Source organism: Larimichthys crocea, chromosome II (assembly GCF_000972845.2).
Source record: "Larimichthys crocea isolate SSNF chromosome II, L_crocea_2.0, whole genome shotgun sequence".
NCBI lineage: Eukaryota > Metazoa > Chordata > Actinopteri > Sciaenidae > Larimichthys > Larimichthys crocea.
Genome location: NC_040012.1, coordinates 5,010,741 through 5,035,584, shown reverse-complemented (window position 1 = coordinate 5,035,584; position 24,844 = coordinate 5,010,741). Strand labels below are relative to the sequence as shown.

General features: G+C 39.8%; 2 protein-coding genes across 5 annotated transcripts in view; one reads left to right on the top strand and one right to left on the bottom strand.

Annotated features, from left to right (window-relative positions):
• The first annotated feature begins 505 nt into the window (after positions 1-505).
• On the top strand, positions 506-18,127 carry nectin4b (nectin cell adhesion molecule 4b). 4 transcript variants are annotated; one of them, XM_027287428.1, is made up of 12 exons: positions 506-847; positions 961-1,012; positions 4,580-4,780; positions 6,208-6,375; positions 10,260-10,538; positions 12,475-12,592; positions 14,128-14,279; positions 14,428-14,593; positions 14,782-14,857; positions 15,160-15,219; positions 16,228-16,428; positions 16,674-18,127. In XM_027287428.1, exons 2-12 carry the CDS (start codon positions 961-963, stop codon positions 16,914-16,916), a joined length of 1,716 nt encoding a protein of 571 aa, XP_027143229.1. In that variant the 5' UTR covers positions 506-847; the 3' UTR covers positions 16,917-18,127. The 4 variants fall into 4 exon arrangements, with proteins under 4 accessions (XP_027143229.1, XP_027143231.1, XP_019121405.2 ...); XM_027287430.1 differs by having other exon boundaries at positions 506-1,012; positions 14,431-14,593; XM_019265860.2 differs by having other exon boundaries at positions 506-1,012; positions 16,710-18,127.
• The window catches only part of LOC109140108 (zinc finger and BTB domain-containing protein 12), a 7,927-nt gene continuing 1,007 nt past the window's right edge, over positions 17,925-24,844 (bottom strand). Inside the window, exon 2 of the mRNA XM_019265862.2 lies at positions 17,925-20,116. Within this exon, the coding sequence (XP_019121407.1) occupies positions 19,182-20,116 (935 nt within the window). The 3' untranslated portion in view covers positions 17,925-19,181. The remainder of the gene's footprint in view (positions 20,117-24,844) is intronic.

Genomic DNA, 24,844 nt, shown 5'->3' with positions numbered 1-24,844 from the left:
AATAAAGAGGAAAATAACCTTTTAATATTCATACAGTGGTGAGGAAATTCACATTTGTGTCACTTATAAGCTTGTTTGCTTCTGGTAAAGCCTCACTTGGACTTGGAGTTGTCTCAAATTGCATCATGAAACCATTTTTGATGAATTTTTATTTAAGTTTTTTGGTTTTATTTCACATTAGTTTCTCTATTTTGTTCAGTTTTTCTCTCTCTATTGTGTATAAGATGCTCTAAATTAGTTTACTAAATAAACCAGCTTGTTTACTAGAAGGTGACTTGTCCAAGGCGTACCCCGCCACTCCCTCAGTGCCAGCTGGGATTGGCTCCAGCCTCCTGCTCCACTGATGAAGATAAGCAGTAATGGAAATTGGATGGATGTTAACCAGAATAAAATATTTTCTGTGTATCTATTTTAAAAAATATATTATTTCCAACACCACGCGAACGCACCAAGTGGGCGTATCTATCTGCCACATTGGGCGGAGCCTCGTCAGACAGGTGTACAGGCTCCAAACCTGTGTTGTAGCTTCGTCTGCGTGTGCGTGACAAGCGGGTCGAGTCTCTGTTGGGTCAATAGTGGCTTTATTTTTCTTTTCTGTCAACTCAAATATACCTGACAGTGTCTCCGCGCGTGTGTTTGCTTTTAGGCTGCTGAGCTGTTTTTCCAGGTGCCGCACGTGACTTTTTTTTTTTTTGTTGCACGCGAAATGAAGTTAAATGAGTGTCCAATTAAGCAATATTCACCTCGTGGGAGTTGTGGAGAACAGTGGAGGATTTTTGTTTTTTATGGTTTTGAAGCATCATATGTGAGCTTTTGAAGCGGAAACACCTGGTGCACCTGTCTACAGGTGTGTGTTTCAGCTGTGAACTCAACACAGATATCGATAGTGAAAGTTTAATATCTGCAGTTTTAACAAGAAGAAGAAGAAGGAAGTTTGATTCAGACCTTTCTGGACTAAAGATGGAGCGGACTGGGCAAAGGGAAATGTGTCTGGCGCTGCTTTTACTAGTTGGTGAGTTTTGAGTTACACTCATTTACATGACAATTCACAGTTTAATGCAACCTTCACTGTCTGTGCCGTCACCAGGAGAAAACAGGCCACTGAAAGTCTGACAGATATTTAAATGAGCTTCTTGCACTTTAATTAAAAGTGACTGTCAGTATGTCTGAGTTTACTGTATTTTCCACTCTTTTTTAAATATATCTTGCAATCATGGAAAGAATTGAGCGTCTAGTCTGCAAGTAAGCAACTTTTTAAATAGCCCACAGAAGTTACAAACTTTCACCGACACGAAAAGAGGAAATAAAGTGGAAACAAACTGCAACCTTACATTTCATGTCCATTCTTATTCAGTCATAGTTCTCCTATAAGCACCTGCAGGGATGCCACAGTGACTCTTTGGTACTTTTTTAATGACACAATCCTTCAATATGTGGAAGATGTTTCTATAAAAGTCCCATTTGGATGAATGTATCCTGTAATGTGGTGTGTGTGTGTGGCTTCTGTCCTTATGTTTAGTCTAAATCTGTGTTTACTGTCTGAATATTGCTGTACTACATGGCCAAAAGTGTGTGGACACTGCAGATCTTGTGCGTATGTGTCATTTCTTTTATGTGTAATGGTGCGTTCTTCCTTTTTTTGGCTATGAAACATTACAGTATACACTCTTTACACATACAAGCACACCTTTTGTCTTCTACACTAGTCTAGGTGCTGTTTTTATAGTCTCCTTGTTCCGGTGGAAGTCACCCTGAATGCTATTGTTGTCTGTAGTTACACTTCATGCCCAAAAACTATGTGGTCACTCTCGATCTTGATGCCACCAAGTGTTTTTCCATCAATGTATGGTTGTGTATTTTTAGTTTTTTCTGTAGAATAATGACCTAACATGCATGATTTCACCTAGGCCCTTATTTTTAGACAGTAGCGTGCATCCAGCTCTGTGGCAGCAGTTTGAGGAGGGTGATTTCTTGTATCAACTTCTGTGCAGATAAAAAAAACCCCAAGTTTTCCCACTTTGGAGTAGAAGATTTTGACTGATCTGCAGCTTTGAGTCCATGTTCTCGCCCAACATCACATACTCCATGGAAATCCTTTTGATACTCAAAATGTACACCAAGGCTGTAAGGCTATCTAAATCAGTTATCTGTCTATCTGTGAGGCGTTTGGCCCTTCAGTGTGTTTGTTTGTTCCTGCAGGTGTGGAGAAAGACGAAGCATGACAGAATGCAGCTCAGTCACATTCTTACTTTTAGTAAACATGAATCAGAACTTATTGCCCAACCTGCGCCTTCCTGTTTTTCTGACTAATTCTGTAGTCGTCTGCTTTTGTTTCCTTCTTCAGCGGAGATTAAAACTCTGACTGAAGTGGAACGCCGTCCTGCTGTCAAATTAAAACAGACGAGCTGATGCACATATTACACTATTGTTTCTTTTTTTAAAAACCTGCTGCCACAAGTGTGATAAAGTTACCCTCGACTCGAGTGAACAGGAAAAGCTTGTATAGCAGCCTTTGTGCGGCGCTCAATGAGCTCGTGTTTGTCTAGAGTTTGCGTGAAGTGTTTAATGCTTTCTTTGAGTTTGGTCACACTCTCCGCTCACGTCTTTATTTCTCTTCACTCCTCCCTGTCTTTCTCCCTTTTATAACTCCGTCTCCCCATTTAGGTCACCCACACTGTACTCCTTTTGTTGTCCAAATTTAAACTCTCTCTGTCTTTGTGAAGAGATCTCTTTCCCTGTCTTTCTCTGTGTCACCGTTTTGTTGATGTGTCCTTGCAAAGACTGCGTGGGATTTCATCGCTGGGAGTTTGCGTCTCATAATCATTAATTGAACTCATAAATCAGTAACCACGCTACAAATCAAAGGGCAAACGTTTGGTTTTTCCTGTTTGAGTTGTTGGTGCACTGCTGCTCTCTCTCTCGCATTCACACACACTCACACCCTCTTCACTCAAGCTTGTCCCACATTTAGATAAAGGCTTTTACCCAGGTGTGATAAACGTACACTCAGACTTAGTCATTAGTCGGCATGCTTTGACGTACACAGCTCATTGATATGAGACTAGTACGACGTACGGAAGCTGCTGTTCAATCTCTCATTTTCATGCCAGTGAATGGATTAACATTCAGTGCTTCTGTACACAATTTTGTAAAAAAAAAGGTGAATTCCTGCACAGTGTTGGCACTGTGTTTGTTAAAGATAAGATAAAGTAAGATAACACAAATACCTGAGGCGGTTCCCACATCCAGAACTGATGAAAACATTCTCAAAAAGAGACAAACGGATGTCAGGAATCTGAAGTTTTATGTTATATCTGGGCAAAACTAATTATTTTTTATCTCACATCCAAACTAGAAATAGTTTATATAGTCCTTTTTTAAAAATAAACAAATTAATCATTAATTCAGAATCATCATTATGACACAAAATAACGTTCAAACCGTCGTATAACACTAAAACTCACAGTAGCTCTCTCTAAGTTCACCAACAAGGAAATGTTTCTCCTCTTGAAGAAAGAATTAACAGATAAAAGCTCCTTTTGTTTAGACTGTTAGCACTGTTGCCTCACAGCATGAAGATCCTGAACCCCCCACCCACCCCCTTTTCTTTGTGCCATTTACATGTCTTCATGTCTTCACTGCGCCTGCACGTCAACAAACAGCCGGGTGAGGTGAATCAGGCGGCCCGTAGATGTGAATGTGACTGTCTGTCTATAGACAAACCTGTCTGGGATATGCGCCACCTCTCCGTCAATGCATTATCGGATGACTGTGTTCTTTGACAGTGTGCGGTGTGTAGAAAATAGATCGATCAACCGTTTATTAAGCAAATGAATCAAGTGAAAATGTGTCTTACTTTACAGTTAAAGACTGGAAAAGCAAATGTTCGAGTCAGTCAGTCAATCTGCACGTTGCTTTGATCCAGACTGAAAGATCTACAAATCTATTGGAGAGATTAACATGAAATTTGTTCAGATATTCAAGGTCCCCAGATGATGAATACTACTGACTTTAGTGGCCCTCTGGCTTTTCCGCTGAGGTTAAAGGCAGCTTGATATTTTTTGCTTGGATAGACTGTCCTGAAATGTTGTACAGACATTCATGTTCCCCTCAGGATGAACCGTCATGACTTTAGCGAGCTCCCAACTTTTCATCTGGCTCCACTTTCAGTGCAGAAGTCCCTCAATACAGCCTCAAATAGCTGCTTGCACGAATTAGGACTCTTTGTCTTGTTGCTTAATAAATAACTTAATGATGAATCGGTTCCTTTTTGGTGTAATTGATATTGTTTCACCACTAAAATGAATGGATCACTAGTTTAAAAGCCAATTCAGTAGAGCAAAAACATGGTACTGTGACTAATGTGTAACTATTGACTGGTGTTGATTAATAAATCATGAATACAAAGACGTATAAAGCTCTGTCTGAAGGCATTTGTTAGTTTCTGAGTGGGACAAGCAGTGATAATTCAGCAAGTGTTGAAGTTACCTCTCAAATAACTGCCTAACACGCTCCACGTACTTCTCACAATCGTCTTTATTTGACAAAGATTCTCACTCCGTCCCTCTCTCCTCCTCAGCGGTGTGTGCGCAGGGCGTCTTTGTGGAGCCTCCTCAGCCCGTCACGTCCCAGCGCTCCCTGGCAGAAAGTGAGACCAGGCTGCCCTGTCGATACCAGGTGGAGGATGAAGAGAAAGTGGTGCAGGTCACCTGGTTCAAGGAGCTTCCAGACGGCAGCAAAGAGCAGATCATCACTGCCCACTTTACAGACGGTCACACAGGTAGGCAAGAGAGCAGATACTGTTTGGACATGAGGCCTGGGAACCGTCCTCATCAGGATTTTGTTAATAATCAACTTTATGACCAATGAAACACTGAATTATTACTGTTACTTGACTAATATCCTCTTTAAGCAAAAATACTCCTTTTAAATATACTTAAAGTAAAAGTAAAAAGTATTTTATTTAAAATAAATACAACATTGATGACTTTGAAAAACAAGAACTAAAGTCAATGACACTACAGGTGAATAGGGAGAAAAGAAGACAATTGTTTTTAAGTTTTCTGAAAGTTTAAAAATATACTAATTAATGTACATTAATTAGGTTCAAAGCTTTCAGTTTCATTTTGCTGACATGTTCAAGTCAAAGATTTCTACAGAGGGAGTTTTGGATATCTTTTATCTTTTTTATCACTCCATAAATTAGAAAATACTGTCAATAACTGCCTTTAAAATGTCTGTGATGTTTTTAGGAATTAAATGTGACATAAATCAGGCTATGAGTGATATGTAGACAAACTTTCAGAATATAGATCTGGAAGGTGTATTTAAGATTTACCTTTTGTTTGTTTTTTGTACTTTTTTTGTAGTTTTCTCAGATTTTATGTTTAAATATGCGAATGACGCATCGTCTAATGTTAACCTTTGGTGACATTTACAGACACAAATAGCAGTGTAAGAGAATAAACACTTTAATGACAGACATGTTAGACATTAAGGAAGCAAAATTCCTAAAATCCACCCCGTGCATCGCCACAATGCTGCTTACCGTAATTGACAGTGCTTTCCCGCAGTGATAAATCAGAATTTCTGCTGTGTATGGTTGAAAACTGGTGGACTGGAGTATTTATTTATATTCTGTATCAGTATTTTTAGAATTGAACAGTAAAGTTATCCTGATTTGTAAAACACAGCAGTCACTCTGTGGATGGTGACAGACCAGTTTTGGTTCCTGTTAAGATAAAGTGTTTCTGCTGTGGGTGGGTCAGCTTATCGCTTGATGTCTTTTGGACTTGGCAAACTTCACATTTCAGCATTTAGGTAAATAAATCATCGATCGATCTGCGATGACTGATAGCAGATGTCATCCCAGTTTATTACAACCAGCTTGAACATTGTACAAATGATCATTCGGACGTAGCTCTGTGATAAAAGACTCATAAATGTTTACAAATGTGGCAACGCTGTGATTTGAAATGAGATCATGTCAGGAGGCGGTGTAGTTTTCCACCAGGATTATTCGTCTGCAGGGTGGGGTCGTGATGTCACTGGATAAATGCTGGTTTATGTCGATTTCCTTTCTTGGAGTTAATGCTTTTGACTAAGCATTTGTCATTGGGAACACATTGTAAAGTGTCATGTTTTGTCTGTTTGAGCTTTGTAACAGATGATGGATGAATTATCTGAAGTCTTTGTTTTGTACATTAGAGTTCGGGCGTTACTCAGGCCGGGTGAGGTTCGAGAGCGGGAGCCCCACAGAGAACTCGGCTCTGCTCATCCCCAGCACCGAGGAGTCGGACGAAGGCAGCTACACCTGCCACATCTCCACGTTCCCCAACGGAAACTTCGAGAGGCACATCACACTCACCGTCTGGAGTAAGACCTCCTCCGCCTCCACCTCCTCCTCTTTTTCGCTTTTTCTTTCTTCTCTCCCACACCTTCATAATCCTATCAGAGCTGCTGTAATGACGTTTAAACCGTAATCATCTTCAAGAAAAGGAACAGCCGACCACGGGAAATTCAGCAGCTTTGCCAACGTGGCCGCAAACAGACAGGAGATTTAAAGTTTGAGTGGGCGAAAAGCAAAAAGTTAACATGATTTTTGTAATAGTTTGCTCCTTCAAGTGAAAAATACAAATAAATAAATTAAACTAAAGTTATTTAACTTTATTAAGAACACAACAGCTCACAAGATAAAAAAAAAACAATATATACAAAAAACAGTAAATACAAGTCAACACATACAGTATGTGTCGTTATATTTAAAAGACAGAAATCAAATAACTGCACTTACAAACTTGAGCACATGTGGCTCCACAGACTGGATGAAGACCTGACTGAGTTCGGATCAGGGTTGGTCAACACCACAATAATGCCATTTTGTGACTTAGACAGCCTGCACAAATATCTGTACATATGATTTCATGTAAAAAGCAAAAATATGCCCTGACACTGATACACTTTGTTGTTGAAAATTCAGTTTCACTTGGAACTTCACTGAGAAGTTGGTAATTATGAATAAAAACACACATATACTATCTAATAAATATATTTAAATGACCCCAAGCATGCTGAAAAGTTTTCTAATCAGTGCATATCGGTGTCCATATCCAGTTGTTGATACAGCGGTTAGAGAGTCGCTCAAGTGTCAAAAGTTGATTTTGTGCCCAGGCAAAATCCCGAAGGCGTTTAATGACAAAAGACAATAAAAAAGGCAGGTTTCAACGACAGAGTTTGATTCAGTTTGTGATAAGTTTCCAAGTCAAGTCAGGTTTTATTTATAGAAATCAGAGATCTTCCTTTTAGACCTCCTACCACGAGACTCCCTGAAAAAGGAGCAGCACAGGTCTGCAGCAGATGTATGAAAAAGAAGAACCAAGAAATATCAGTAGAAAGTGGTCCTATGAGCTTGAAATAACTAAGATGAGTTACAAACTACTAGTTTCAAGAAAACAGTTCCTTCCACATTCAAAGCCTCAAAACAAGAGTGTTTACACTGCAAACACCTAAATTCCTCTTTTTTTAAATTCAGCACCAGATGAAATGTCTGTAATGTTTCAGTGAAACCTTAACAGCAGCTGTGGGAATACTGTTTCTTTAAAATAATGGATCATGTGTGAAATCAAACCCTGTGTGACTCTATCTGTTCTGTGTGACTTTATCATTTTGGCTGCCAGTCATCGGCACTGACAGCTCAGTCACGAGCTTGTCCTGACACGCAACAGATCAGACGAACCAACAAAAACTCACATGCTCTGACACTGAATCCTCTCCACTCGTTAAACCACAAATATCCAACTATAATGTATTAAATTTATATAAGTGGGAATCTGTAAGATAAAATTGTCATTTGTTATTTTCTTTGGAGCGTGCAGGATTTCCCTGCAGGAAATCTCTTCCCAGATCTCGCCTGTCAGTCAAACCCTGAAGGCGGTACCGTGACGTCATGTTTTTATGGGGAGTTTCTGTTGATAAAGCAGCTGGTGCCCTTTTTCTTTGTGCCTTAATCCATAATGGCTATTTCTGCTAATGCCAACTACCTGTTCCGTCTTCACCCGTGTTAATAATCCAAACACGGGTGGAAAGACTCTGAGTGTTTACGACAGTGCAGGCGGTCATGACCGGGGTGTGTGAATCAGAATCGTGTCAAACCAGTTGGTGACGGAGAACAAACAGAAATGTATTTGTGTGAAAATATCACGGGTGACATTTGCTCATGTGGTGTCTTCTTTCACGATTATGATGCATTCGATGGTGTTTCACCTTCATATCCTGTGTGTGGACATCATGGAGGCTTCTGTTGATTTATGCATGCGTGCCTGGAGTCATGTAGCTCTTCGTCATCCATCATGGAAGCCTCAGTTCCTCAGGCTCAGATCCTGGCGGTACCTTGTTTCCCTGATTATGGTCTTGTCCGTGTTCCAGGATGATTTAAGGTCTTTTTTTTTTTCTTTTTCATAATAATATTCTTATCTGAATCTCCCAGCAACAAAGTCTTGAAGAGCTCGTTGCTGCTGCTCAGACTTGTCCCTGACGTACAATGACAGTCACTGTGCAAACACACAGAAACGTTTAGTGAAATCCTGCTTTCAATAGATTGAATTACAGTTACTTCAGGTAATTTAAGGGAAAGACAAATTAGCTTTCAGCAGGCGCTGGGAAGTATTAATTAAATCTTAATGCAGTAACAATGCATACTTGCACAGGCTGTGTTTTAAGTGTAAGATAATACAGAACCTGAAAACATAGCTCAATATTTATGATGTATTACAATTATATATAGGCCTGTCATGATAATTATGTTATCGACTTATCGTGCAATAATTACAATATATGTGCAATAATTCACCTGTCATGATAGCGACTTATCGTAAGATATATTGGACCTCGATCATGTTTGCCGACCTTGATGTTACCTGTCGTGTTTGATTATGCAGGAATGTCAACATGACGCTGCACGAAGCTGCAGGCCTAAATAAACAGCTGCAGTCTGTTTTAACTGCGGCGAAACAGAACAAACAGAAAACATCTATTCATAGGTCCAATATTTCATCACTGGACCTTTTTAAATGTCAATACTATTGTTCTGTTGGACTATTTTTGGTGATTATTTCTGGGACAATAAATCCTCCCAACAATTAGTAGTAGTAGTTATTGTCAAAGGCCTAATTATACACAGATAACGTACTATAATTAAACAAATAAGCAAATTGTTGACCTTTTTAACATATAAAACAGACTTTTATGATCCCACACCAGGAAATTCACTTGTCACAGTAGCTTATATACACAAGGTGGATAAAAAGAGTCTGACAGCTGCTGGAATGAAGGAGCTGTGGAGGCACGCCACTTCATTTTTGTAATAACTTCCTCCAAAGAAACTAAAAAAATAAATACAGTAATTGTTTTTTTTTATTTTATACATCAAAACATTGAACAGGTTTGTTGAATTTTTTTTTTTTTTGCCTTGTAACATTTTCTTTATGATTTGATTTATAAAGTCTTTATAAATCAAATCATAAAGAAAATGTTACAAAGTTCTTTACACAGACAAATTGAAGATTAAAACATTTCAAGGTTGAATAAAATCAGGTAAATAAAAAGAACAAAGTTGAAACAGAATAAAACACAAACACAGTAAAGACAAAAAGAGACGAGATGTTAGAAATGGGAAAGCAAAACTTTCTCATTCTGTGTATATTAGGATGGAAATTCTCTAAACCACCAGTATACCAGGTGTTTCTATATATAAGTCGCTGAAACTAACTGTTTCCCACTTTCTAATGGAAAATATTTTGAACCGTGCAAGCCCGTCTAAACTTAAAAATACCCTCCAGACGTGGCCAATAAAAGTCAATGCTTGGAATACTTGTTCGCTCTGAAAAACACAAACTCTGTTAATATTAAGATATTCATTTCAGAAGTTTAACTGCTGGACACATGACGTCTCTTACGTCACTGTTCATTCTCAGTGTTTGTGCACTGGAGGTTGCATATTGGGCCGCAACTGGCTTCCAAACTATTTATATGTCACACAATCCTACTTGTACGTTCTCGTGTTAAACTCTTAAAAAAAGATTTAAGCTGAGCACGAGGAAACTTTCCTCTTCAGCAGATGAACCTGGAAACACCCTTCAGATGTCATCTTGTCACACAGTGATGTGACAAGAACAAAAACACATTTTTGAGTGACTGTAAGTATTTAATCCCTCAAAGCATTTGAAATCTGAAACGTATCCCTCCTCCTCCTCTTTTATTAGTTGTACCCATCTCCTCCCTGGAGCCTGTTTTGCTGGTGGAGGGCCAGTCGTTCCGTTTGGCAGCCTCCTGTCGAGCCGTGGGTCGCCCGCCTCCCCGTCTCTCCTGGGACACGGATCTGCCAGGCCAGTCCCAGAACCGCACCAATGAAGGCGGGTCTGTGTCCAGCTACTACTCCCTGCACCCGCTGCGCAGCATGAACGGGAAAAAGCTGGACTGTTTGGTGTGGCATCCCAGCCTGGAGAAGCCGCGCAGGATCTCGAACCGCCTGGTGGTTCAATGTGAGTACAGCTGATAATGATGCTGATTTTAAGGCCAGATGTTGTCTCCCATGTCCAGTGTACTGTTTTGTTTTTAGCACACAGGGAATCTTTATACTTGCAGGAAATATGCAGTACAACCGCAGACATAATAACTCAGACAGTGAATGTCCATGTCAATTAAACTTGACAAAACAAAAAGCGAAACGTTCAAATAAAATGTAATACTTCCCTGAGGTGTCTGGCCAGCTCAAGTCTTTTTATAGTAAGCACGCTGACCTGTTGATCTGTTTTTTAGCACCTACACTTCTGCAACATGTAAAAACTAGACACTGTTCTAACCTCTCATGAGCAGGAGGGACGGGTACGTCTTGGCAAAAACAAGTGTAACTCATTAAATAACATGAATAGAACATACATCATGTTGTTGATTGAGGTGAGGAAGTCATACCAGAGCTCTGGAACAGGAACAGCCCAAAAGAAATGATAGTAAATGAGTCATTAATCTAATTAGCTACAGTTACGTGCTCTCCCTGTCGTGACATGTCAACACATCTGCAAAACACAGAAAAATATAAATGACGTGTCATGTTATCTGTCATGACTTATGGAAATAGGTGAGTAGCTTGCAGGCTTCCCAAAAATGAGCCAACCAAGAGCTTGTTTGGACTTGAATGGTCAACCAGCAGTAGTTCTACCACCACCCATGATTTGTTTAGATTTTTCTTGTGCAGTTTTGAGCTCTAACTCTATTTTATTTGTAGTTTTAGCATGCATACAGACCTTTTGAGTACCTTTTTATTCTTATAACTGATTTAAATCTGCTCAAAATGATGTATGCACTCAGTCTGTAGTGTTGAATTAGGACACAGCATACTGTATGTTCAGCTCAGCTGTCTCCACTTTGGCCGTGGGCCAATTCGTTAAGCTCCTCCTGCTAATGAATAATTTAACCAATGACTTTCCCCCCCTCTAGTTTCCCTAGCGAGATGTATTTGTATAGCTTAACCTTCCAGCTGTGAAAATAAATGGTGACAGTAGACTAAACATTAGACAATATTGGCAGGTTGGATCCCTTTTGCTGGGAAAGTGTATGACTAAAGCTGCGTCCTCCTGCAGGTGTGGTCAGAGAGAAAGCACCTAAACCAGCTAAATGACATCCAGAGGATTTGATTCAGATCATGAACTGATGACTTTAGCCTTAATTTGACAGAGATCTGACTTTAATGCAAATTACTTGTGACTTTATATATTCTCTGCAAGCTCGAAGATTAAAAAAAATACAGAAAAATAAAAATAATTGTGCATCAAATCAACTTTTTTTTTTTAAACTTTCCTGACCACACATGTACTGTACTTGAATCTGACAGATGTCACATTGCCTGAGCAGGAAAATATCCGCTTGGCAGTGCAGACCAGAAGACAGACATCAGATCAGATACCTGCCTCTGATTGTTACATTTAGATGTTAACACTCTGCTGTCGTCAGCAAACATGCAAAACATTCGACTCAGAAATCTGACTGGGATAACAAACTGGACCAGAACACCCCTGTTAAGAGTTTATTGTGAAGTAACTCATAGTTTCCATGAGTTTAATGCACTGTTGCTGTTAAAACTTTATTAAATTTGGGGCAAACCGACTTATTAAGGACTCAAAACACAGTTTTTGTAACACATTTGTGACACTCAGACTTTATCAGAGTGGCAACGTGAAGCAGTGTTGAAATAGGTGTTAATTCTGAGGCAACTTCCTCTTTAGGCAAATAAAGACAAAAAACATCCTTGTTTGTTTTGTGTGTGTGTGTGTGCGTTTGTGTGAGCACGTTACTCCAAATGATCTCTGCTGATAAAGTTCCTGAAATACGAGTCTTTCTCTTTGCTCTGCCACGCATGTACACCAGTAAACATCTTCGTGTCACAGTGCCTCATATCTGCTTGTCCTGTTTCTGTGTCAGACCCCCCAGATGCCACCATCTCCACCGATAACGGAAAGTGGTTCGTGGGTTTGGAGAAAGCCGAGCTGCTCTGCAAAAGCGGAGGATACCCCAAACCTGAGAACATCACCTGGACATGGTAGCGTCATCCTCAGCCCGTCTGCTGGCTCATCTACACTTTTAACTCTGTCTGTCTGGCTGCCAGCAAGAATCTGACAATTACACGTTAATTCACCCCACCATAATACTATCTGCGCTGCTAAATAGCTCTTTACATGGCACAGGAATGTGTGTCAAAACATACATAAGCCACCGCCAACACGTATACACGGATTACACGCTCGTGAACAACAAAGAAGTGTGCTTGGGTCTGAAGGAGGGCGCCTTTCCTTTGGGGCTGGCTTCAATTCATCGCGGGATGAAAAGCTATGGTGTCGCGTTGCGCAATTCGAATTTGGGGTTAAAAAAGAAAAAAAAGAGTGAGTGAGGATATTTTCACACGAGGGAGGGAGTAAGCGACAGAAGGAAGAGCAGGAGACACTTGCTAAGCACTTAATCATAGAGCCATGCTTTAAATATCACTCTAATGCCTGGTAAAACACAGGGTCTGTGCTTTAATTAGAGACACTGCACCAGCCATTACAGCTACGACTGAACACACAATGATCGAATGTTGTGTGTGCTGAGTGGAAAAAAATAAAAAATCAGCCCTGAGACAATCTTGAAATATTAAGATTATTCTGGATTAAACCTTTTTTTCAAAAACCAACACAGACCCTTCGGCGTGTTCGACTGATGTGGACAAGCACACACAGAGGCAGAGATGCTTCATCGTGTTGGGAAATGCACTGATTTACTTTTTTGTTGATGGTTAAGACGAGAAGGTTGATTATCTTAGCTTAGCACAAAGACTGAAAACAGGTGGAAACAGCTAGCGCAGCCTCGAATCCAGAATCTTTTCTTGGCTGCTGGAGGTGGATTGCTCGCCCCTTATCGCTATCGTTTTCAACCATCTGCTCCGTGTCAGATGCAATCTCCACCCGTGACTCCATTATAAAGGACTGTTTAGAGAAGCTAGGTGGGGTTTTGAGAAAAGAAACCTGAGCTGGCCCCCACTTTGGGTGGGAGGGAGGTTGATTTTTTAAATAGCTGCCACGGCACACAGTGAAACCCGGGGGCAACATGACCCCTCTCAGTGGACTTGATCAGAAACTGGTTTTCCATTATGTGGCCTGTAGTGTGGGACTCAGTAGGTGGACTTCAATCCTCTCAAACCTAGTATTTATCCGGCCTGTTCAGATCAATGGGTGCCACTTGTAAGCCTTGCAGGTTTTGGTTCAGGTGCACGTGAATTGGTGGTTACACTCAGGTGAACCTGATCCTGTGCAGTGTTTGTTCAGGCGAATAATTTCCGTAACGCAAAGCAGCTTTCTGCATTTTACGCTGTTGGTTTTTTAGATCAGATGTCTTCAGATTTTTCTGCGTGTTTCACACGTCAACAGGAATACTTTAAAACTGGAATGTGGGTTCGCGTCGTACTCGTTTTGTTTCTGAGTCACAGCTATTGTTTCAAGCAGTGAGTCATTGGTTTCTGCGTGATTTATCCATCACTTCACCTCCGTGACACATCATTGTCAATTAAAGATGGCGTTTCCCACTCTTGATTGTTCACAGGAGAGGAGGAGCTCTGCCAGGTGGGACGTCTGTGGTTGGAGAAAAGCTTGTTTTTGGGCGGCCCGTTCGCAGGAATGACAGTGGGGTCTACGAGTGTGTGGTCAGGAACAACGTTGGGGTCGCAAAAGCAGATTTTACACTGGAGGTAACAGGTAAATGCAAAGAATTTCAGCTTTGTTGACGGTCAAGAGCAAGTTCCAATTTTGCAAATTTGCTGCCCCCTTGTGACAGAAAGAAGGCATGAAGGTTCTAGTTCTTGATTCCTGATTAAATCACTTGTTTTTATCATCCTTCCTACAGAAGACAGTCCACAAGTGCGTGGGTCCCCCATTGACAACCAGTTGCTCATCATTATTGGCGCTTCAGCCGGAGCTTTGGTCATGATCCTGGTCATTGTGGTGCTGCTTGTCAACCGCTACCATCGACACAAGAACAAAAAACTGGAGATGGAGCTCAGCGAAAAAACGTAAGATGACCCAGATTTTCTTAAAAAAAAAAAGACTTTTATTTATTGCCCCATCTCTGATTACGACTGTAAATCTAGTAAACTGCTATTTAAACTGTTTGCAGACTATGACCTGTTTTCTGAAATTACATTTTCAGACACTAAATCCTTCAAATGTGCTGTCTTTTTTTTTTTTTTTTTTCTCCCAGGGAGGAAATTAACAGTTTCTCCAGACAAGCCTCCTTCAGGAGACTGAACTCTGTCAGTTCAGACCCCAGAGTGCAGGTACAAACACACACAAACACACACACTCACTGCTGAGAACAATAACCTGCAGGGTTGAGAGAAACCAGGTCGGCACACCCGCCCCTGCCGGGCGTAGCCGGGGTGGAGCCGCTGGCAAAGTCAGCAGCTATGTCTGCTGTGGAGGCCGATGATTACAGGCTGCTGCAGCTTCAAACAAATGGCATGCAGTGTTCATACATACTTACTATTAATATCCTATTCCAGGTGATTCATTTTATTCATCTTTTGTGTTCGTGTTCGCTAACTTTCTATCACTTTCTCTGTTTGTTTTTTCCCCCCAGTCTGAAGATTACGCGCTGCTGAGAGTCGACAGCCGACTGAAAAACAGCGAGATGTCTCTGGTGAGTTTATCACTGGGAGAAAACTGAGCGAGAGGGGGGCACGTTTAAACATGACAAATGTTGAGTGGAAGAGTTTGATTGATTTGATTACATAAAAAAACATGAGTATTCATGTAAGACTATCAGATTTATTAAAGTTTATTAAGTAAAAAAATGACATAATGACATGTACAGGGAGGACAAATTGATGATAGATGACGCTCACTGAGTAATTACATGAGTCAAATCTAAAATATGAGTTCACTGTCACTTCAGTGGGAGATCCTCGTGTCTTTTATGTGTACAAAATCACAGTTTGGACAAAATTTAACTCATTTATGCAACAGAAAAACATGCAATTCATGTTGCCATTCATAGAACTTAACTATGCTCTTTTTACCACTAGTTTCCCTGGATGTTGTTACCAGTTAAATGGATTTATGCCAGAAAAAGTCTGAGCACCAGTGTATTAATCAACAATAACTCTTTACTTGCCATTAATCAAGCAAAAGTGTCACAAAACAGCTGATTCTAGCTTCTGAGATATGAAATTGTGGTATTTTCTCTGTTTTATACGATTTAAAAATAAAATAGAATAATTAAATAAGGTGTCATCCTTAAGTTTTGGTAAACCGTGATAGACATTTTCAACTATTTTCTGACATTTTAGAGACTATAAAGGTAACTGTAGTCTGGAAATGATTAAGTAATTGATTAATCATGAAAATAATGAGTTAGTTGCATCACAACTAATGTGACAATCACACACAGAAATCACTCCAGTGTGGTTTGGGTGATTTCAATGAACAGAACTTAAATAATTTAGTCAATAGTGACATTAAGTCCCAAAAAAGACAAGACATAAACATCTGTAGTAGATGCTACACCCTCTTTCTCTCCTCCATTATAACATGAATTACTTTATACTAGAAGAAAAGAATAATTACAGTCACTTTGCATAGTTGTTGTCCTATAAACAAACCGTTGTCATCAGTGTTGTGACTGTTTTGGTCACCTCCCCGCCTGCAGGAAAGACCCATCTACAAAGGCAGCCAGTCCACACTGGGTGGTAAATGGGGGCCTGGCGGAGGAGTAGAGGTGGACGAACTGGGACGTCCCGTGGTGTGGCACGACGGCAGAGAGAGCCTGAGAGGAGCAGACATGGACAGAGAGAGCGAGGAGCGCAGGAGGAGGGTGGAGTCATACCTGAAGAGCAGCAACATGTCACTGGTATGAGACATACAGCTGGGAGATTAGGCTGAAATGCATTTAGTTTCGCTTGCAATGTGTCACGGTATCATGTTTAATTTGCTGAAATTGCATCGTCACTGTTATAGAGACAGAGAGGGACGACAAACAAAAGAGTACTGACAATAAAAAGGCCCTAAGTAGTCTGTGGAAAACACCTTTATCTACATTCAGCATCTTTTTTTTTAATCAGAAAACTAGTAATCAGTAAATTTTCACTCTACCAGGACTCAGGTCTGCCCTCTTCCCTGGTTCCCGTGAAGGTCCAGCAGGAGGAAGCCAGAGACCCAGACCTCAGGCAGCGAGACTCGCCGCCGTCGGTAGCCGAGGAGGGACACGAGGATGACGAAGACAGCAGCTACCAGATATCGGAGGCGCTCAACCACCACTTCTATTACAGTAACGGGATCCTCAGGCCCAGGCCACACTCCAACGGCATTCTGCTGCACCCCAGAGGACAGATCATCTAGACCACACGAGGACTCTCACCCGCACGAGAGAAGAGAGAAAGCCGGTCTGCATTGCTGCATTGAAAATGACCTCATTCTTTGTAATGGGATGTTTGTTTTGTACACAGTGGCTGCAGCGTGTAATTAGCCCCCGAAGAACGATCCAAAAAATTTTATTATTTTTTTCCCTTGGAGTTTTTGATCTTTTATCCTAACCCTGTAATAATCTGGGATGTTTTTTTTTTTTTTGGAATATTTTTGCAGGCACGTTTATGCCTTTTATTAAAAGCTGACAGTGGGAACACAACAGGAGATGAGATGAGAGAGAGTTGGTGAATGTCACGGGCAGCATGGGGTCTCCAGCCTGGGCACAAACCAGGGATGTTGCGGTTCACGGCCACCGGGGTGCCCCCCGTAATTTGGAAGTGTTTGATCCTAATTAGTTTGAAGATGGAGAACTAGAAGACCCTCGCCATCTTTCTCCTTCGACGTGCAAAGGCTCCTGTTACACAATGTTTACCGTATAACCTGTAAGACTTAACAATGCCTGCTTTACAGCTGGACACACGTTTAAATTCACAACAGGAAGGTCTCGATAAATCCTGCGAACTGAGATTTGTTTACACCCCAACCTTTAAGAAAGCTTCAATAATATTTCCAGCTGTGAAATAAGATGCACCTGTGTATAAGGAGTTAGTGTATGTATGTATGTATTATATATGTATATGTAAGGCAGAGATATAAGGCGTTACTGTGTGTTTATGATGTTGTAATTAAAAGCTACCTGAAACTCCGAAAAGGTCAAAAAAAAAAAAAAAAAGGCCTGCGGTTCTGATGGACGCGGACAAAGTCTTCAAACTGGTGGATGTTCATGGATAAACGCAGCAAACTTAACCGTATCTACATCAACGTGACAGAGCACAGCAGTGTACAGGCTGCACAAAACTGTATAGACGCACAACGGGTTGTGTATATGTTGTAAATATATGTTTTATATCCACGGAGTGTTGGAAAAGAAAACTGACAATGTAAAATGTTAAAATGTTTATTCATAAAAGTACAGCATAAAAACAAAGTCACTGTTCTTTATTATTATCATTGTTATTATTATAATAACCTGGGACATTTAAGCTTGGTTCAGCTCCCGCGTGAGGTTAAAGGGCGTCATTAATCACAGCTGCAGCAGTAATGTAACATTGTGTCGGGCTGTAGTGATTTCCTGGTTTACTTAAGAAAAAAAAAGCACATTATCACAGGGTGGCTGGTCTCACTCTGTGTGACGAGTTCAGTAATCTCAGAGATTCTCTATATTAAATCTGGGAAACTCTCACCCACCTTTTATTATTTCTTTTTTTGCCTTTTCAGTGAGATAAGAAGCCAGCCAGCAGCCAGTTAGCGTCAGCTTCATATCTACCGAACAGATAACGAGTAGTATCTTGTAACTTCTGCACCTTTGAGAAGACCTACATCTCCCAGCATGCCATGCAGCACCTCGGGTGTGACTCACTCTAGGAAAAGCCCTAGAGTGAGTTACCGAAAAAGATACGAGTGTTGCAAGAAGTTTATTTTCTTCTGATGTTACCAAACTACCTCAATGACGCAAGTTTGAATTATTACAGTGCTCAGCGTTGTTTCCTGTTTAACTTTAGATGTACGTGACTTTCCTTTACAAAAGGAAGAGCGTTACCAAGACAACGCAACAACTAGGTCATCAGGTCATTGTGAGTCATGACCTACTGTTGCGTTATGCCATATTTTAGTGTGCGTTCAGGCTCCTTCTCCTCTTAAGTGTTGTGGTCGTCTTCCCATCAGGTCGAGGAAATGCATGTTTTAAATGTGTTTAGATGCTCTGCTCGATCATGGACGATGGATGGGGTAATGGTAACGCTGAGAGATATCCGAGGATCACACGCCAGAGGTTTGCTCTCCAACCCTTTCTGATCCACAGTGACTCACATCAACCAGCCAAATATTAAAAAACACCAACACGTGTGTGTATATGTAACCTGTAGAAGTCAATATTCAGCTGGAAGTCCCTACATAAAAATCTCTTCACTGGCTGGAGTTACAAACAGTACACAAGTACCAAAATTAGTCCTTACAATCAAAGCTATGTCAAAGTTATAATATCCAAAAAAAAAAACCCAACAGGAGTGCACAGTAAAATCAGTCGGCTACATACACACTTTTCAGAAAATATCAAAATACAAAGAGAATTTGTTAATGAATCTAGACGTCAGATAGATATTTCTAACTTTTTCCTCACTCTTCAAAAAATCTATTGAATCAAACAGCATTTTGGGTTAGAGCCTCTTTGTGAGTCCGCTGGTGAGTGCGAAGGTTACTCCTCTGAGAAAAACACTTGCCGCACGTGTCGCACGTGTACGGTTTCTCCCCCGTGTGGATCCGCTGGTGGATCTCCAGGTGGCTGACGCGATCGAAGCTCTTGCCGCAGAACGGGCAGATGAACCATTTCTCCTTTATGCGGCGGCTCGCTATGGTTTTGTGCAACTCGGGGTCGTTCAAGAGAAAGAATCTGCTGTCCGGGTTGAAATCGGACGCGTTTTTAGTCTGTGGTTGTTTCTCCGTGAGGAATCTGATGGACACTCCTCTCTCTGGTGGGTTTATTGCTTCTAAAGGCTGACTTGGCTGAGCGTGGCTAAAAGTCACAGGAGCCCTTGATTTGCTTGACGCACCTTGTCCGTTATCCCTCATGAACCTGTCCGAGTACGCCGTCTCTGCCGTGTTATCGAAAAAGTCCAAAGCGTTCTGAATGAGCAGGATTTCCGAGTCCAGGTTTTGTGACGGCTGCTTCGGTTCGAAGAAGCAGTCCGAGTCGTCGGCGGTGTCGCTGTCTCCAACTGAAACCGACGACCAGTGCTGGCTCTCTTGTTCCTCCATCGCCTCGGCAGGTTGGAGTTGGTTCAGCTCCATCTCATGGTGACCTGCTCCATCGTTAACGCTGTGATCGGAGTCCACGATCTGCTCCACAATCTGGACGTCGTCCTCGTCTTCCAGCTTCACTATCAGATCGTCGTCGTCGTCGTCGTCTCTGCCGTCACTTTCACAGTGGTCGTACTTGAGCTGCTCGCACTGTTTCTCCTCCGTCTGCGGAGGAGGAGGTGGAGGTGGTGGTGGTGTTCTGTGACTGGCCGAGGTGTCCGCCTTCTCTCTCATGCTCTGGTCAGAAGACAAAGTCTGGACTGAGTCTATTATCGGGCCTGAAACGACAGAGCAGGTGCACTTTATTAACCTTTATTCACCCTGTGATTGACAACGCCTGGTACACAAGTGAGTCAGTGAGGTTTCAAAGCTTTCAAACAACAACACAGAACAAGATGAACCGGTACAAGAGAGCCGAAATGTCTGTGACACATGCCAAACACAACAAACTGTGGATGCTCGTAGAGCCTCAACGACAATTAAAACACTCAGATTCATAAAGCCTGTGATGTTTGTTTTGACTCAAGTCCAAAACCCAACGACTCGTATTTCAGCACTGAATGCTTGAAAATGTTGTTCAGATGCAGTCAGCGAATAATCATCAAATCTAAATTTGGATCGACCTCACTGAAAGTATTTTTTTATAGCTCTCTCTAAAACATTAGCAGACGTTTTGAACCGGCTTGTGTAGAGCTGAAACAATTTAACGATGAATCAGAAATGCCAATCATCTTTTTGATTTGAGCTTCGATATAATGTGAGGATTTGTTGTATGTAACAGTAAAGTGGATATCTCTGGATGTTGCATTGTTGGTTAGAAGGCGTCACCTTGAACAGTTTTTCACAATTTCCTGACATTATTTCATTTTTTTATCAAGAAAAAAGGGTCAGATAAACTGCTAATGAAAATAAATGTTATTTAACAGAAAAACAAGCGAGAACGCCGATCATTTTTTAATATGAGCTTGTAAAATATTGAGGATTTGCAGCTGGAACCAGAATTTTTTTTTTTTGCATGTTCAGTTAAAAAGGTGACTGATTCAGTTTTAAACTTGTCACTTATTTTTCCTCTTAGTTAACTATTATTATGAGTAATTATTTTAGCTCTAATTGATGCAGCGGAGAGGAATATAAGTTATACGTCATAAAACATTAGAAAGGCTATAGTGGCTATTCTATTTCTACTTTTCTTTGACATATGTGATAGTATAGTGTACAATTGTAATTGTACAGTCAATTGCTGTACACCATTCAACAAACAAACTAAAAGTTTACACTGTACACATCTTTTATTTTTGACAGATCTCACTGTTCTGTTTAAACCGCTATATTTGCCATATTTATACGGTTTATATATATATTTTTAGATTTGCCTTTTATTTTCTTAGATATACTTTTACGTTTTTTTAAAGTATTTCAAAATAAAATTAACCAAATCAGGGGTCTTCTATCTATCTATCTATCTATCTATCTATCTATCTATCTATCTATCTATCTATCTGTATTCTATATGTCATGTGTATTGCTGTTTGCATGAGGCATGCTGTTTGTCCTGCACATATGGCAGTGTTGACAATAAAGTTGACTTGACTTGACTAAAAACTAAAGAAAATCACCATTAAAATAAGAACTAGGATCAATCACAAGCAGTAGATACTAAATAAATACAACAATAATAATAATAATTAAAGCTGCAAGCAGCGATGGTCGGGCCCTCGCAATATATGAACAAAAACTGACTTATTTGCAACGGAATAAATACAGAATTTAAAATTTTTTCATATCTACTTTCACCAAAATTTAATTTAATAACCAATAATAATTATGCATGAACTTTCTTTTAATCAATCATAAACACATATCAAATATAAATTGTTAAAAGGTGAAATAAAATCTATGTATATTTTATATTTCATGTGTATGGCGTTGCAGAGATATGATGGAAACATTTCAGTTCTCTGTATGTCCTGGCACATAAAGTGATTTTGACAAACAAATGATCTTCCTATGAATAAAACAAAATCTTTATTGCTGACTCCTGTGAGTTATTCTTACCATCACCGGCGAGGGCAGCAGCTTGCTCTGCGGCCCCTCTTGGAGGAAGATGATGAAGACATGCCCTTTACGCGCTCGCTTTCCATCAGCATCAGCTTCCATAGCGCCTCGATCTCCGTCCCCTGCGGCGCAGCTCGGCCTGTACGAGCGTGAAGCCGTCCTCCCACAGCTTGCTGATCCCACCACGGCAGCCTTGCCCAGCATCTCCATGATCGAGGTTAACTTGCTCTGGAAAGCCACACAGTTGGCCATCTTGCATCCAGCTCCCGGGATCTAAAGCGCCTCGAGTCCGGCTGTGGTCGACCCGGCGGGGGCGTCGGTCTGACTTTCTGTGCGGGGGGAGAGTCACGCGGTCACTGTGTTTTTCAGCCCGCTGGAGTTTACATGACAGCAGCAGTTTGAGCTGGAAAACATGGAAGTGTAATACAATAGAACAGGAAACGCTGCTGGTCATGTGACAGACAGATATACGGCGCTGACTGTAGGACAAAATATGTCTGAAAACAAACCGAGCACCGCGAGCTTAGAATAAAGTTAATGCAGCTGTGAGAGGAATAAACCAGAAAATACTTTCAGGTATATTAAATACAATAAAAATACAATGGAATAAAATAAAACACAGAAAAGGGACAAGGACACTTAATAATAATAGAGATAAGAATAATAATATCAATATAATAATAATAATAATAATAATAATAAAAAAATAATAATAATAATGACAATACTATAAAATATAATAATGACTAATAATATACAATAATAATAATAATAATATAAAACAATAATAATACAATAATAATATTAATATTAATACTAATGACAACAATACTACACTACTACTACTACTAATAATAATAAAAATATAATATCAATAATAAATACTAATGATAATAATGACAATAATAATAAGAAATAACAACAATATAATAATGTTGATTCACTTATAGAACAATTCTAAAGTGACTTTCTATGTCAAATTCTCATAATTATGATAACACATATCAAATGACTTACACATCATAAAGTATCTCTAGAGACCTTCACTTAAAAAATTATTCTTGTTATTGTCACTCAGTGAGTTTTTGGATGGCCTTTTTGTTATGGGGTCATAGAAAGCATTCAGAGTATTGTTTATAGACCTAATAATACATATTGGCAAAGCGGACCAACAGGACAAGGCGTGCAACTAAAATCATAAACTAATTTTATTCAAGCCCTGCACTTATTACACATATTAATTTATATAAATATAATATAGATAGTAGTCTCAGTGGTAGATGTTCAAAATGATCAGACATTAATTAAAGTGATTAAAAGTAAAAAGCAATAAATCACATTTAAAAAGCTGAAACCGTGAAATGTTTTGCATTAAAAATACTAATCTAATCTAATTGATCAAAGTCTGAATTATTTCTGCTCTACTTGTATTTAGAGTGCTTTAAGTGACAATGAAACATAATAATTCATAGCCTTGTAGGTCTTTTATGAAAGAATGTTAATTTATAAAATAACAGTAAGTCATCAAATTGAGGAGAAGTAAAATGTAGCATGAAAAGAGACTACTCTAATCAAGTGCCTCAGTTTGTACTGAAGTGCAGTGCTTGAATAAATGTGCTTGTTTATGATTTATAGTTGCACGCCTTGCCTGTTGGTCCAGCTTTGCCAAATTATTATTAGGTCCTATAAACAATACCTGAATAGTCTGCTCCTGTTTGTTATCTGACAGCAGACAGAAGGAGTAGCTGACGTGCTATCAATGCTTTAATACTGCATCGACAGCTGTTCACACAGAGGACTCTTTCCCCACAAAGTACTCAAAACTTGCCCAAATGCATGACATGTTCAAAGAAACTATAAGGATAGCTCTGGGTGACACATACGCTGTTCTCATGGTGTGCTGCTTAGTGTTGTCCACTAGATGATGCTCTATTTCCATGAGAGCAGAAAAGGTGAGGTCAAAGCACCTGCCCTTGTGGGAAATGTTTGATTAAATAGACCGGTATGATTGCCTTATGACCTGCAATGAACCCTACAATGAAATGCACTCTATATGAATTAAATACACATGGCAATAATTTCTTTATTGGCCAATAAATTCCCCTTAAACATTTGATTTTATTTTGGTCGTCTGTTAAAGTAATCTTCTCACTCGAAAAATATTAAAATACAAACGCCACTTTAATGCCATCAAAGGACACAATAAAGAGGACATTTAACAAAAGACGTGGTAGCTGAGGGTTTTTTTTCATTTGTTAAAAAAAACAGACTTCTTAGCAGAAAAGTTCCCCAATGGTTGGTTGGATTTGGCCACGGTCAGAAATCCTGTGTAGTGATTAAATATTAAAAATATTACATTCAGTATTATTCGGTTTAGCTTAGTAATCAGTTTTTGTATCATATTGTTATTATTTTTATTATTGTTATTGTATTTTTAGTATCTACTGCTTGTGATTGATCCTAGTTCTATTTTAATGGTGATTTTCTTTAGTTTTTAGTCAAGTCAAGTCAACTTTATTGTCAACACTATTGCCATATGTGCAGGACAAACAGCATGCCTCATGCAAACAGCAATACACAATGAAATATAAAATACAAGATAGAGAGATATGATTAGATACTTGTAGAGTTAAACAAACAAACAGCAATACACATGAAATATATAATATGTACAAGTAAAAGTATATATCTAAGAAAAGATAAGGATAATCTAGATAGATAGATAGATAGATAGATAGATAGATAGATAGATAGATAGATAGATGTAGATCTAGATAGATCTCCTAAAATTCAGCTCGATTCGATGATTGTCTTTTAAATTTCCCCTTTTAACTTTATTCTCATTTGATCTGTGTTCTGCTTCTTCTTGTTTCTTCCCTGTTCGTCACTTTGGTGCCCGTGTCCGTTTTCCCTTTTCTTTTGCACCTCCTTGTGTCACCTTGTTATCAAAA